This window comes from Budorcas taxicolor, chromosome 16 (assembly GCF_023091745.1).
Source record: "Budorcas taxicolor isolate Tak-1 chromosome 16, Takin1.1, whole genome shotgun sequence".
Classification (NCBI taxonomy): domain Eukaryota; kingdom Metazoa; phylum Chordata; class Mammalia; order Artiodactyla; family Bovidae; genus Budorcas; species Budorcas taxicolor.
Window position 1 is genome coordinate 34,757,042 of NC_068925.1, and position 15,714 is coordinate 34,772,755.

Consider the following 15,714-nt stretch of genomic DNA (forward strand, 5'->3'; position numbering starts at 1 on the left):
GAGAAAAAAGAAACTATCAAGAGAGTTCCAAGACAAACCACAAAATATAGGAAAATATGTTCCAACAGAGGTTACCAATAATGGGCTTATACTCATATTAAGAGCTTTAAAAAAACAGTCAGATAATTCAAAAAAATAAGTAGGTCATTTGAACAGGCATGTCACAAAAAAAGGACATCAAAAATATGAGAAAATACTCAATCACATGAGAAATCAGAGAAATGAAAATAAAAATCACAATGAGAACACTCCAGGACCACCAGAAAAACAGAATATCAAGTGTTGGCAAGGATATGGAGCTATGGTATCACTCATGCTGCTGACAGAAGTGTCAACTAATAAAAAAATCACCTTGGAAAAGTTTGCCCTTATGTACTCACATTGAGCATATACATACACTATGACCAACAATGACACTCCAAGGTACATACCCAACATAAATGTGTACAATGCACACCAACAGACATATAAAAGAATGCTCATAGCAGCAAGAATCACAATAGCCCCAAACTGGAAAAATACAAATATCTGTCAACAATACATAAATACATAATTATGTTATATTCATATAGTAGATCTATCAATGAAAATGAATAAATTTCTAACACATGCAACTAAAAATCTATATGAATCTATCAAATATAATACTGAAAAATAGCTACACAAAAAAGAATAAGTACTATGTGATTCAATGTATGTAATATTTTAAAAACCAGGCAGAAATCAACTTGAGTGTTTGGGGATCATGCTTAGGGATCAATTTTCATAAAAGTCAAGCTAGTGTTTAGCTTTAAGAGAATGAGAGGTGGTGATTGGGAGTGGGCATGAAGAGGGCTCGTGGGACATGGTAATGTTAGACATCTTACAGGGACAGTTACATGGTTGTTCCTTTGGAGATAAATCCTAAAGCTGTACATTTTTGTTTTGCATACTTTTCTGAATTTATGTTAAATTGTGTCATTAGAAATATCAAAGGATGGCATGACCAACTAAAGTACATATTATAGAATGCTGCTCTGAGATGAGGAAGGAAGATGAAGACTGATACGTGGAGGTTATTAATGACCTTGAAAAGAAATGGTTTAGGGGGATATGGCGGGGGGAAGCTCAAATAAAGTATGCTGAAGAGAGAATGGGCGGTGAGGAACAGAGGCGTGAGTATAGACAACTGCTTCGAAAGCCTTTGGTATGAAGGGGAGTAGCTGGGTGATAGTTCAAAGGGAATGTAAGATGAAGAGAATATATTTTGTGTTTATTTGCTTTAAGACAGTAGCTAGTATAGTACATATTTTGCTAAAAACCCAGTTAAGAGGGATAAAAGGTACAAGAGCAAGAGGAGATACGTACAAGAGTGAAATCCTTGAAAGAAGTGAGGAAGACTTGGAACATAAAGCTCACAGAAGCAGAGACTGACCTTTGACATAAACAGGATAAACAAGTGAATCTATAGTAGTCATAAATGGAACACTAAGAGAAGACATAAGAGGGAAACTAATCCTAATGTGGGAAAAGGAGGAATGGAAGCATGTGATTAGGGAAGGTAGGATGGGACGGGACATTTGAACCAAGTTTGGTAGGTAAACATTTCAATAGGTAGAGGATAAGAAGGAAGCATTTTAGGCAGGGATTATTGCAGAAGCCAAAGTCAATTCTTCAAAGAGAAATGGAACTGGGAAATAAGCTTATGAAGTAGCAAGAAGTGAGCGGTGTGCATGCTTATAGCCAATACTTGTGAGAAAGACAGAAGAATGAGAAGCGAGTCTGGAAATGTAGTTTGAAGAAAATAGCAGATGGCTTGTGAGACTGGTCTTAATCCTATGGGTATTAAGTAGCTATCATAGCTTATTCAATTGGGAAAAAACCATATAATTTACTTAGTCTTTCTGATTTTTTTTTTTTAAAGAAAGGAACTCTTTCCTAAATATTAGAAAAAAGCTTGGATTAGAGAATGAGCAGGAGCAAGGAAATTTGGGCCTGAAAGAGCCTTTAGAAAAATTTAACAACAAAACCTGTGGATAATAATGAGAGTGGAACTATGATTCATTATATCTTCCCCTGGAACATTCCATTTTTGGTTCCATCATTCCATTATTTTCACCCAGATCAAAGTATTTAAAAGTATCATTTGATCTTAAAATATAATTATTTTAGACTCCTCAGGAAATTGGGACATTCAGACGCATCTCTGTATATGGGGAGTTTAGAAAGCCACAAACATGCCCAGGGAAAATGCATTCTCAGAAAAGTCCTAAGAAGACCTGAAGCTCACTTCAGGATGATCTCTAGGCTCAGAGCAGGCCTAACTGTAAGGTAAAGTCCAGCACAGTCAAAGTGCAAAGACTTGGAGAGTTGGTTGTTCTGTATTTTGGGGGCTTTTTGGTGTTCTTGTTCTTTGTTTCAGCTGCTGGCAGTCAAGGAAATGTCTCAAACATCAGCTGAAAATGAGCTAATGGATCAGAGATCTCAGTGATCACACACAAGGAATAGTTTTTACAGAAATCGTTTGGAAAATTCTTTAAAGGACTATGACAGCCTTCAACAATAAAAAAGACATCAAACCTTAAAAAAATAGGGTATCTGATTTCCAGAGTTATCATATATAACAGTTTAATGCCCAGTTTTCAACAACAAAAAATCAGTAGGCATACAAAGAAAGAGGAAAACATGGCTCACTCAATTAAACAGAATAAACTGACAGGAGCCATGTCTATGAAACTGCAGACATCAGACTTCCTAGACGAAAACTTTAAAAGGACTGCCTAAGAACACTCAGAATGCTAAGAGAAAATGTGAACAAAGAACAAAAGGGAGTCAGGAAAACAAATTATAGAAAAGAACCAAACAAATTCTGGAGCTGAAAACAACAAAAACTGAAATAAAAAATTCACTAAAGAGATTTTAGAGATTTGGGCAGCAGAAGAAAGAATCTGAAAATTTGAAGATAGAACAATTGAAATAATTGAATCTGAGAAGCAGAAAAAAAAAAATGAAGAATTACCAAATGATCCAACAATTGCTTTTCTGATTATATTTGAAAGTAGGACCTCAAACAGATACTTGTGCATCAATGTTCATATCAGCCTTACTCACAACAGCCAATAGGTTCAAACTCCCCCAAAATCTATTAACAGATAAAAGGAAAACCAAAGTGTGGCATATATGTACAGGGGAATATTATTCACCCTTATAAAGACATGAAATTATGATACACATTACAACATGGATGAAACTTGAAAACTCTATGCTCAATGAAATAAGCCAGACAAAATGAGAAACACTTAAGTGAAATATCTAGAATAGACAAACTCATATAAAGACATAAATGCAGAAAATGTTACCAAGGGTTGTAGGAAGAGGGGAATGGAAGTTTTATTTAATTGGTAGAGTTTTTTTTTGGGATGATGAAAATGTTCTGGAAATGAGTACTGTATATGGTTGAACAACACTGTGAATGTACTTAGTGTAAATAATTGTACACTTAAAATTTTAAATGGTTAAAATAGAAAATTTTGTGCTATATATATTTACCACAATAAAAAAGTACCAAAAATGTAGATGCATGTAAGTACCCAAATACTCACCAGTTCTAGTTTCCATTTTTCAGCCTCACCAGCAGAAGCAACTTTGATAGTATCGGCATTGCCACATGAAAATGATCTCTTTGTAGCTTCATCCACCCTAGAGTCTTCACCTGTTGTAATCCAAGAATTCTGCATGTTTCCCTAAAATAAAATGTGAAAGTACTTGCAATCGACTTTTAACTTCTAAATCAATATACAGATTTTACAAATGGAATACTGATTATCTGTGATGAAAGGAATAGGAAAAATAGCAGATGCTTCTATATACAAATCAACAATTATTTTGCATTTTCAAGCTGTTAGGGGCATATTCCAAACACGTGTTACAAAGTTGAATTCCTACAGGTACAGGCAATAATGTAAATGAACAAAGAGGGCTGTATATCAGTGTACTGAACAAATGAAATTCTCTCTTTACCTCTTTGGAGACATATACTCTTGAAGCACATAAACCTCTCTTGGTTTGTTTTCCATTTTCCACATTTCATAAAGATATGACTAATAATAAGAATTACTACATATAAGGTTTACTATGTGCCAGACACTCTTTTACATCCTCCACATATATTAACTTAGCTAATCATTACAATAATCCTATGGGACAAGTTTCACTGTTACCTCCATTTTATAGATGAGGAAACTGAGTTACGGAGAGTAACTGCAAAAAGTCACAGAGGTAGAAAGTGACTAATAAGTGGCAAAGCTAGGATCTGAACCCTGGCAATCTAGCTCCAGAGTCCTAAACCACTATGCCTTTTCTGAAAATTATTTATCTTCAATGTGAAAAACAGTGCATGGTGATAAACAGAACTGGCATGCAGCTTGCCTGTCAAGGATCCAAAAAGTAGTCATAGGGATCAAGACAGAGCAACCCAAGAAAGAAGCCACTACTCAGTTCCAGTCAACTGCTGCCATGTGTGAATGCCATCTCATATTACCCCAAAAAATCTTTAGATTTTTAAAAAGATCAGGCAGATATCTGGCTCTTCAACTGAAACACTGTTAAATACCAAGTCGGTTTTTCAAACAGACAAAACATGTCTATAGACTGAATATGGGGCACCCACTGACAGTTGGCAAACTTTGGCATTCTCTCAGCATTCAGTGTAATAAGCAGCTCAAAATCTGGCTGATTTATGTGTGAATCAAGAACTAAATTACTTATTGAATTTATCCAACAAGTAATTAATGAACTCGTATTAAGGGCCAAGGGACACAGTAGTATTCATAAGCAAGGATATGTCCCCAAACACAGAACTATACTATGGTGTCATATCATGTTAGAATGTGGTAAATTGTATTCATTCAAAGTAGTATTCTGAGATTCTATTCCATATTCTTTGGGACATTCAAAGAACTTGTATAATACTGACTATGTTCATGCATTGTGCTAAAAGCTTGGTGGCCAGTGGTAGGTGGTAAAAATGACCAAGACCAATCTTAACCTTGAGGAGTGTATAGGCTAATGAAGAAGAGAAAAACCTAAGCAGGTAATTTCCATTTAGTAAAGCCATAAGTGTGCGTGTCAGGACAAGGCCAGACAGAAGAGGTATACTAAGAGCAACTGGAGATTCAAGGAAAGTTTCTGGAGAAGTTTTGACACTGGTGTGATATCTTGAAGGATGAAAAAAAATAAGTTAGATGCCAAGAAGAGAGAACACCACACCATGAGAAAACTCACAGAGATGAGAAATAACATGGTGCTTCCCAGAGGCTTTTAGGAAATCCAGTATTATTAAAGGTTGACGTACAAGGCAATAATGTCAGAAGATGAAAGTAGAACTGTTTATGATAGCCAAAGCATGGAAACAACCTAAACGTCCACTTACAGATGAATAAATAAAGAAGACGTGGTACACATACACAATGGAATACTATTCAGTCATGAAAAATGAAATGATGCCATTTGCAGCAACATGGATGCAACTAAAGAAGATCATACTAAGTGAAGTAGGTCAGAAAGAGAAAGACAAATACCATAGGATATCACTTTTCATGTGCCATATTTGTACCTAAAATATGGCAGAAATTAATCTACATACAAAACAGAAACAGGCTCATAGACATAAAGAACAGATTTGCAGTTGGTAAGGGGTAAGGGAGAAGAGAGAAGGATAGACTGGGAGCTTGCTGTTGGTAGATGCAAACTATTACATTTAGAATCGATTAACCAGAAGGTCTTAATGTATAACACAGGGAACTATTTGATATATTCAATATCTTGTGATAAACCATAAGGGAAAAGAATATAAAAAAGAACGCAAATATGTGTATAACTGAGCTATTCTGCTGTACAGCAGAGATTGGCACGGCATTGTAAATAAATTATGAAAGTGTGTGTGTTAGCTGCTTGCTGCTGCTGCTGCTAAGTCGCTTCAGTTGTGTCCGACTCTGTGGGACACCATAGACGGCAGCCCACCAGGCTCCCCCGTCCCTGGGATTCTCCATGTAAGAACACTGGAGTGGGTTGCCATTTCCTTCTCCAATGTACGAAAGGGAAAAGTGAAAGTGAAGTTGCTCAGTCGTGTCCGACTCTTAGCGATCCCATGGACTGCAGCCTACCAGGCTCCTCCGTCCATGGGATTTTCCAGGCAAGAGTACTAGAGTGGGGTGCCATTGCCTTCTCCGGTTAGTTGCTTAGTCGTGTCTAATGCTATGCGACCCCATGGACTGTAGCCCGCCAGCCTCCTCTGTCTATGGAGTTCTCCAGGCAAGAATACTGGAGTGGGTAGCCATTCCCTTCTTCAGGGGATCTTCCTGACTCAGGAATGGAACCCAGATCTCCCACACTTCAGGCAGATTCTTTATTGTCTGAGCCACCAGGGAAAGTGGGAAAAAAAAACAAGCAAAAACCAGAGAATTAAATAAGGATCTGGAAAGTAAAGTATGCCATACTAATAAGCTTGAACTTGATTCTGTAAGTAGGGAAAAATCTTCCAAGATTTGATTGTATTAAAAACAGTCTTGCAGAGCAACGAAGGAAAGTGGTACAAATTTCCTATGGAGAAATTGGAGGATGTATGTAGACTATAGATCACTGATTTATGATATATTGTTTGGAAATAAGTGCTACTCTAATTGACATGTTCTTTCACAGATAGCTTTCAAAAAACTTGAATGATATTTGATCAAGATATAAAAAGTCAAATTACATTTATATCCCTGAAGATCACTGAAGACCTCTGATTTCTTAATTGAGGGGAGGGGTTGGAATGGTAGGGATGAACAGACATGGAAAGAAATAGCTCAGAAATTTTCCACTCAAAAAAAAAATCCTAATAAAAAGAGTATTTTAATATAATTTTTGAATTCTCAAGAAAAGCCCCTTGAGAAGGAATATGATAAAAAATGAAGATGCAAACGAAATATTCTTTAAGTGGTTTTAGTTATTTAAAAATAATCTGCTTGCTTCTTCAACTGTTAAGTCAAAAACGAAGCTAAAAGCTAAAAGTCGTGTAGGCTACCATCAAAGTTCCAGTCCATGGCAAAGATGGTTTGGTTCATTATTGATAAGCTATTCCTAATCTAGTCAGAAAGGCAGCATAATTCAAGGCCAGGTGGATGGATCAAGGGAGTCAGACAGTGCTGTGTTTGAGTTCTAGCTTTGTAGGTTACTTAATTGCTGTATAGCTTAATTTAATCATCTGAAAGTTGATGTAACAACACCTGCCTTATGCAGCTATCATAAGACTGAAATAATATAATGTAAACAAAGTATTTGATACAATACCTGGCACATCATAACCATGCAGTCATCAATAACTATTAATTACTACTATATACATATTTCAATTGTTTTTCCAAAGAAGGCATTAAGAAACACTGAAAATATATAGTCAAATCTGCCAATAGCTTTGGCAAGATTTACCATCAACATGGTAATAGGCTCATTAAAAAGAGTTTAGGAAAAAAGGAAGATGATATCTCTCGATCTGTTTATATTTAAGGTATTCTAAATAGCTTTATTTACATCAAAACTCTCAATACAACACTATTCATAGGTTTGCCAAAATGCCTCAGTTCACCTCCACAAATAGCAAGTGGGAGAAATAACTCTGTAACAACAAAATAACACAGAAGACTAACATTAAAACAGGTATCAAGGTCACCTGACATACCCAACAACCATTTTAATATCTGCATTATGTTTTAGCTCATGTGAATTTTTTTTTAAGTTGTCTACAACTCTATCCTTTCTATAATCTGTCTATCTGCAGTTTTCTTAAGCAAGTTGCCTTTGTTCATAAGGCAAAGCATGTGTGCTTCTACCATCATTTCCTTCCCCTTTTGCATTACTCACTTCTCTTGCCCTCTGATTCACTTGTCTGCCTTATTTCCTTTCTCATTTCACTTCCCCATCTTCCACTTCTTTGCATTGTATAAATATCAAAGACTATGAATAACTGAGTCACTGTTCACTGCATATTTCGAGGAAAATCAAAAGAATATTTTAAAAATGAGCTTACTCGTAAGTACTTTTTATGAATCATTTTCAAATTGACCCAAAATAATAGGAACTAAGACAAAAAATTTTAAACACTAATATTAATAATACAATACTATAAATATTCAGAAAAAGTTATATAATGAAGAAAATAGCTGATCACATAGTGATGTGTAATTGCAGAAAAATAAACTAAAATGCTAATCAGCTCACTTTATTATTCAGACTTAACATATCTAGATACAATAGCAAATTCTAACACATAGAACTCTAGGACTACAAATGAAACATCAGGTCAGGTTAGGAAAAAAACTTCAAAAATTAGAGGACACCTAGGTAAAACATTAAAACAGCTGTGTTTTTTTCCTAAACAGAACTTACTTACTAATAATGACTAAGTCAAAAGCACCAAAATACACTGCAAAGTAAAGCCAAAACAGGCAAGTACCAAAACTTTCCCACGGAAAATTGAGTTTTGTCTTAAAAATCAGAACAACTGTTATCAACTACCCTATAGCAAAAGAGTAAAAACTATTTTGAAGGCAAAAGTATCTCTGACAACTCATAAAGAGAAATTAAATTTAAACACTATTTAAATATCATCATAAAAATTTTATGTCACAGAATTATAGAGGTCATACAATTCTCTGTTCCTCAAAATGTATTCCACCGATATTAGATTCACTCTGGCAACTTGCTCAAAGACTAACCCAGACCAATTCTCAGGGATAAAGCCCAGGATCTGCACTGTCAGTAAGTATCCCAAACCCCATTCACATTAAAGACTAAGGATAGCTAATATTGGTGAATTTTTCAAATTTCCAATAAACAGAGGACCTACAAGGTGAAGCCAAGCCTGAAAGTCCTATAAAATTACTTGCCAAACATCCAGCTTGTTAGGGACAATGGGAAGATTAACATTTTGAATCTTGGACACACATGTCAGTGTTCTTTCTCCTGCTACTGTTGCTGCTAAGTCACTTCAGTCGTGTCCGACTCTGTGTGACCCTATAGACGGCAGCCCACCAGGCTCCCCTGTCCCTGTGATTCTCCAGGCAAGAACACTGGAGAGGGTTGCCATTTCCTTCTCCAATGCAGGAAAGTGAAAAATGAAAGGGAAGTCGCTCAGCGTGCTCAGCCATGTCCGACTCTTAGAGACCCCATGGACTGCAGCCTACTCCTACACCATGCTAATTAGACTTATTGGAACTCAAAGTTCAAAGACGATTTAGAGAAATACAACAGAAATCCAAACTACAATTCTGAACAGTTGCTGGATTTAACAAAGTCCAGCTCTGTTAACATACTTCCTATATGACATACTTCCTGCTTTCAGACTTGCTCTTTCGTATGGAAAAAACACAAATGGCAATGCTCAGAGAGGAAACTGGAGTGGCTGCTAGGCATCACTATATCGTTTAATTTGAGGATTCATACCACCACAGCAAATTTTAATTTCTGCAGCCCCAAGTAAAGTTTGGACAGCACTTCTGCCAAACTTTAAGAAAAAAATTGAAGCAGTTGAGAAGGCTGAGGGAGAGGGTAGGAGGCAATATTCAGACTATATATATTTTAGTTTAATGATTTAAATAAATGCTCACAGATGCATCCAGAAGTGTTTGCTCCCTCATTTCTTCTTGTCCTCGAGATTTCAGCTCTTGTTGGAGCCTTTCATTTTCAAGCACAACTACTTGTACCCTATTTTTCATTCCAGAGAGTTCCTCCTATAAAAAGCAGAAACAAATACCAAATACATTAAGCATTTTTTCTTTCCTTTTTTTTTCTTTTTAAGAAATGCCACTTGCAGACTGCATACATTAAGCAATCTTAAGTAGTGCTTTTATTTTGTTGATTACTAGACGATCCAACATGATATGAAGCATGGAAGACTGATGCTCTCTATCCATTTTCTGAAATATTATAATCATATTTTGACAAACAAGAAACTCAAGCATTAGCTAACAAAGAGAAGGCTGGGGGAAGACAGTAGATGGCCTGCTAATGGCCATACCACAGGACTGTGTGGTTTCTGACAATTTTATTCAACAGACTTATATAAATTCTTTAATTAAAGGGCTTATCTAAAAGACTTTTAAACATGAGGTAGATACACCCCTAAACAAATAAAGTAAGATATATTATTATTCATGCTCAAATGCCAATAACATTGAAAACTGACAGAGGTCTACATAGATAATAAAGGACACTGAGGCAGAAAGGTGAGGAAAGTTACAATGACTATCTATGAACTGGTAGCCAGATGGAAGGAAATTATGAGTGAGAAAAGTCTGATGGATAGTTCTTAAAGAGTGTTTCCTTGGCTGTGCAGGGAGTAACATAAAGAATTATGGGTATATAACAATTTGTATAGCTATTAAGTAGCATCTCACCCTGAAAAAATATAAAAGATACTGAAATATTGAGGGTATAATACTTAATCTTCATTACTGTTATAATAAACAACTATTGCACAGCTAATAAAAATTCCATTCCATTCATTTTATTCAGAAAAAAAATCAAAGCTGTAATTGAAAACCATAATTAAACAAATATTGCAGACTTCCAATTTTTGGTCTGACATATAAGAAGCTTGGAAGACATCACTCCCATCTTCATAACTAGAAAAAGAGCTGAACAAGCTTAAAAATAAACTACTCTTCTTAGACCCATCAGAGAATTAAGGTCACAGGGAAAACTATTATCCCTAAGAATGGAAAGAAAGACAAGTACTCCTGAGGACCTCAACCCAGCAGGGCAGAAACTTCTGGAGGAGCCAGTGGTGTGGTAGAAAGATATAAAAATAATTGATGAAATGCTGGAAGCTTAGTATAGACCAGTTTGAGTTAAAAACTCCAGAAGAACCCAGTCTCTGGAGGGGAAGGTGTCTCCTACACTTCTATGAGCTTTATCTCCAGGACACGAGCAGATTCTAACAGCAAAGACTAGAGGAAAGCCCACTCCTGATTCCTCCAATAGGAGAGGAAAAGTAACCCAAAAGCATTCTGTTCTTTTTAACCAGGGCTGCCTCAAGAGAAACTATTTTACCAGAGCCTAAGAAACTGGTGTTTGCTTTTTTCCCCAGAATCTAAGTGACCTGGGGGAAGCGAGCAGAAACCCAACTCCAGCTTCCTAGCCTTCTCGTCTCACTTAAGGGGAAAGGGAGACTGAGAAACACTTCTAAAGGATATAGCCAAGGGCACAGGGTCACTAGAAGACTGCAACATGATCATAGGATTGCAAAATGCTCCCCCTACTCCCATACCCTACTACCACATCAAAAGTACTCTTGTATCATAACAAGGGAAGACACTAAAATAACTGCACATCTCAGTATATATCTAAGGATTCTTGAGGGAAACCCAAAGACAACAATAGAGACAAAACCAGAACTCTAGAGGAAATTTTAGCCTCTGACGCATATAGTAACAGCAAATAATAAACACAGTCTAACTTCTACAACAAATAAAAAACCTTACACTAAATGTATATTTCCCTCAGTTCCTTTTATTCAATCCATCATGTCCAGAATTCAACAAAAAATTAGAAGGCATCCTAAAAAACTTAAAACACAGTTGCAAGAAACTAAGCAAACACAGAACCAGACTTAGATATAGCAAAGATGCTGGAATTATCAGATGGAGAGTTTAAAATAATTATGATTAGCATGTTAAAGGGTCAAATGGGAAAAAGTGGTTCACATGCAAGAACAGATGGATAATATAAGCAGAGATGGAAACTAAGAAAAAAAGCAAAATGCTGGAAATAAAAAACACTGCAGAGGAAATGTAGATTGCCTTTGAAGGGGTCATTATTAGACTGGACACATACAAAGAATTAGTAAGCTTGAATAAGTGTTAACAGAAACTTCTCTAACTGAAATGCAAAGAACAAAAAGAATGATACAGACAGAACAGAATATCCAAGAATTGTGGAACAATAATAAAGGTGAAGAAAGACAGAAAGGAGGAGAAGAAATATTTAAAAGAATAATGATTGAGAATTGCCCCAAGTTAATTATAAGTGCCAAACCACAGATCCAAGAAGCTTAGAGAACACCAGGCAAGATAAAACTGAAAAAATCTACACCCAGGTATATCATATTCAGACTGCAGAAAATCAAAGACAAAGAGAAAAAAGAAAGATTTTTAAGATGTCGAAGGGAAAAACCTTACCTATAGAGAAGCAATGATAAGAATTACATGAGGTACTCTTTAGAAATCATGCAGGCATGGACAAAGTATAACGGAATATTTAAAGTTGTGAATGAAAACAGCCTCAACAAGCTAGAATTCTGTAGTCAGTGATACCAACCTTCAAAAGTGAGGGGGAAAAAAAGACTTTTTCAGATAACCAAAATTAGAAAATCTGTTTCTGGTAGACCTGCCTTGCGAGAAATGTTGAAAGGAAGTTCTTCAAGAAGTAGGAAATTTATTTAGGTTATAAACTCAGATCTACATAAAGAAAGAAAAAGCAGTCCAAGAAGGCATATAGAAATGAGTATAATCTTTTATTTTTCTTAATGTTAGCTGATGTAACAGATAACAATTTGCTCAGTATCATATTAGCAATAGTGTATATAGATTCAACAAGTATATCCTACAGGAAATCAGTCCTGAATATTCATCGGAAGGACAGATGCTGAAGCTGAAACTCCAATACTTTGACCACCTAATACAAAGAGCTGACTCATTTGAAAAGACCCTGATGCTGGGAAAGATTGAAGGCAGGAGGAGAAGGGGACAACAGAGGAAGAGATGGTTGGAAGGCATCATCAACTCAATGGACATGAGTGTGAGTAAACTCCAGGAGCTGGTGATGGACAGGGAGGTCTGGCGTGCTGCAGTCCATGGGGTCACAAAGAGTCGGACACAACTGAGCGACTGAACTTAACTGATATAGTGATCATAGCTTGTGGATAACTGAAATGAATGACAAAAATGCATCAGGGTCAGGAGGGAGGAACTGGGAACACTCTGTTAAAAGAATTTTTCCAACCCCTGAAGTGTTTATTGAAAATACACTTACGTTAGTTGTAAAGGTAACTGTAAACTCAAGGACAACCACTTACAAGTTTGTTTTTTTTTTAAGAAATTCAATTGATATGCTAAGAGAGGAGAAAATTACAATCAAATAACATGCTAACTCAAAACTGGAGATGGTACAAAAAAAGAAAGAAAAAGCAGAAAGAACAAGGGCAATGAATAGAAAACAGTAAAAAATATGGCAGGTATCACAGATAGCCCACCGTGTCAATGACCACTTTAAACATCCATGCTCTGACTATATCAATTAAAACACAGACTGCCAGAGCAAATAAAAGACAAGACCCAAGTACACACTGTCTACAAGAAGCCTTCTTTAAATCTGAAGACACACAAAGTAATGGAGAGACATATACCGTGCTAACATAAATCAAAAGAAAGCTACCGAGCATTTGTATATTCTTTTCTCCAGAGCTCCAGATACGTTTCTAATGAGCAATCAATCATGTTTAAAAACACCTGGATTATAAGATGATCTTTTACTTTTATCTAGTTCGTTTCACTTTTTCTATTTCATATTCAGTGCTCATTTCATTTAGTTTTATGTTCTTCAATTTCTTCATCTCTTTTTTTTTGATGTTCTTTCTCGGCCTTTATCAAGTGTAGCAGAAAAGCTTTTGTAGACATATATATAAGTATGTGCAATATATACATTTTAGAAAGCTTATGAATTTATGCATAACTAAAAATTATGACAGTATTATTTCACTTGTTTGATTTAATATGAATAGAATGCTAGATTTCTAATTAAACAAATAGATATGCAATAAGCAACAAAGGTTTACTGTATAGCATAGGGAACTATAGTCAATATCTTATAATAATCTATGATGCAAAATAATTTCAAAAATAATATATGTGTATTTGTATAACTAAATTACCCTGCTATGTACCTGAAGCACTGTAAGTCAACCATACTTCAATGAAATATAGATATTTTTAAAAAGAAAGACATAAAAACAATTAAAAAAAAGAAAACTAGAGTAGCTATATTAATTTCAGATTTCATAGTAAGGAAAGAAATATCAGGCATAATAAAGAGGCATGACATGATAAAAAGTTCAATTTTCCAAGAAGACATAATAATCCTAATGTATATGTGCCTAAAAACAGAGCATTAAAATACATGAAGTAAAAACTGATAGAACTGCAAGGAGAAATAGATGTATCTACTACTTCAGTTAGAGATTTCAACATCCCTCTGTCAGTCATTGACTGATCTCACAGACTGGCAAAATATCAGTATGCACATAGTTGAACTGAACACCACCATTAATCACTTGGGTCTAATTGACATTATATACTACTTCATCCAACAACAACAAAATGTACACTCTTCTCAAGCTAACACATAACATTCACCAAAACACATCATATTCTGTGGTCTAAAACCATATATCAACAAATTAAAAAGAATGGAAATCACAAAAAGTATGTTCAGTTCAGTTGCTCAGTCCTGTCTGACTCTTTGCGACCCCATGAATCGCAGCACGCCAGGCCTCCTTGTCCATCACCATCTCCCAGAGTTCACTCAAACTCACGTCCATCAAGTCAGACCACAATGGAATTAAACTATAAATCAATAACAGAAAGATAGCTGGAACACTCCTAAAATATGTGGTGATTAAATAATACTCTTCTAAATATATACAGGTCAAGGATAAGTTTTAAGAAAAGAATTTAAATTATTTTGAACTAAACAAAAATGAAAATACCACTTATCAAAATTTGTGAGATGCAACTAAATCAGGGGAAACATTAAAAAGAACATAGATTTCAAGACAATAATTTCAGGAAGCTAAAACAAACAACAAAAGAAATTAAATCAATAGTAAGTAGAAGAAAAGATAATAAAAATTAGGGTAGAAACACATGAAATTAAAAACAGAAAATCAAGACAGAAAAGGAAAAAAACCAAAAGATTGGTCTTTGAAATGATCAATGAAATTGATTAGAGTCTAGCCAGGCTAATCAAGACAAAAAGAGCGTAGACACAGATGACTAATCTCAGAAATGATACCACTACAGATTCTATGGGGCTTTCCAGGTGGCGCTAGTGGTAAAGAACTCGCCTGCCAGTGTAGGAGACACAAGAGATGCAGGCTTGATCCCTAGGTCAGGAAGATTCCCCTGGAGAAGGGCATGGCAACCCACTCCAGTATTCTTACCTGGAGAATCATGGACAGAGGAGTTCATAGGGTTGCACAGAATCAGACATGACTGAAGCAGCTTAGCACATATGCACAGACTCTATGGACATTAAAAGGATAATAAAGGAATACTATGAGCAAAGCCCATAATTTGATCACCCTAAAGGAAATGAACCAGTCTCTTGAAAGACACAATCTACCAAAACCCCTTAAGGGAAAGGCAGTTAATCTGAATAGGCCTAGTGAAGTCACTTAGTCGTGTCCGACTCTAAGACCCCATGGACTGTAGCCTGACAGGCTCCTCTGTCCATGGGATTTTCCAGGTAAGAATACTAGAGTGGGTTGCCATTTCCTTCTCCAGGGGATCTTCCCAACCCAGAGACTGAACCAAGGTCTCCAGCATTGCAGGCAGACTCTTTACTGTCTGAGTCATTAGGGAAGCCCTGAATGGGCCTACCTGTATTAAAGAAATTGAATAAATAATTGATCCTCTTTTA

The 15,714-nt window shown here is 35.9% G+C and overlaps 1 protein-coding gene across 1 annotated transcript in view; it reads right to left on the reverse strand.

The window, feature by feature from the left end:
• SDCCAG8 (SHH signaling and ciliogenesis regulator SDCCAG8) overlaps positions 1–15,714 on the reverse strand; it is a 239,901-nt gene that overhangs the window by 203,168 nt on the left and 21,019 nt on the right. The window contains exons 5-6 of the mRNA XM_052653987.1: positions 9,627–9,749; positions 3,582–3,722 (exon numbers count right to left, since the gene is read on the reverse strand). Coding sequence (XP_052509947.1) covers positions 3,582–3,722; positions 9,627–9,749 — 264 coding nt within the window. The remainder of the gene's footprint in view (positions 1–3,581; positions 3,723–9,626; positions 9,750–15,714) is intronic.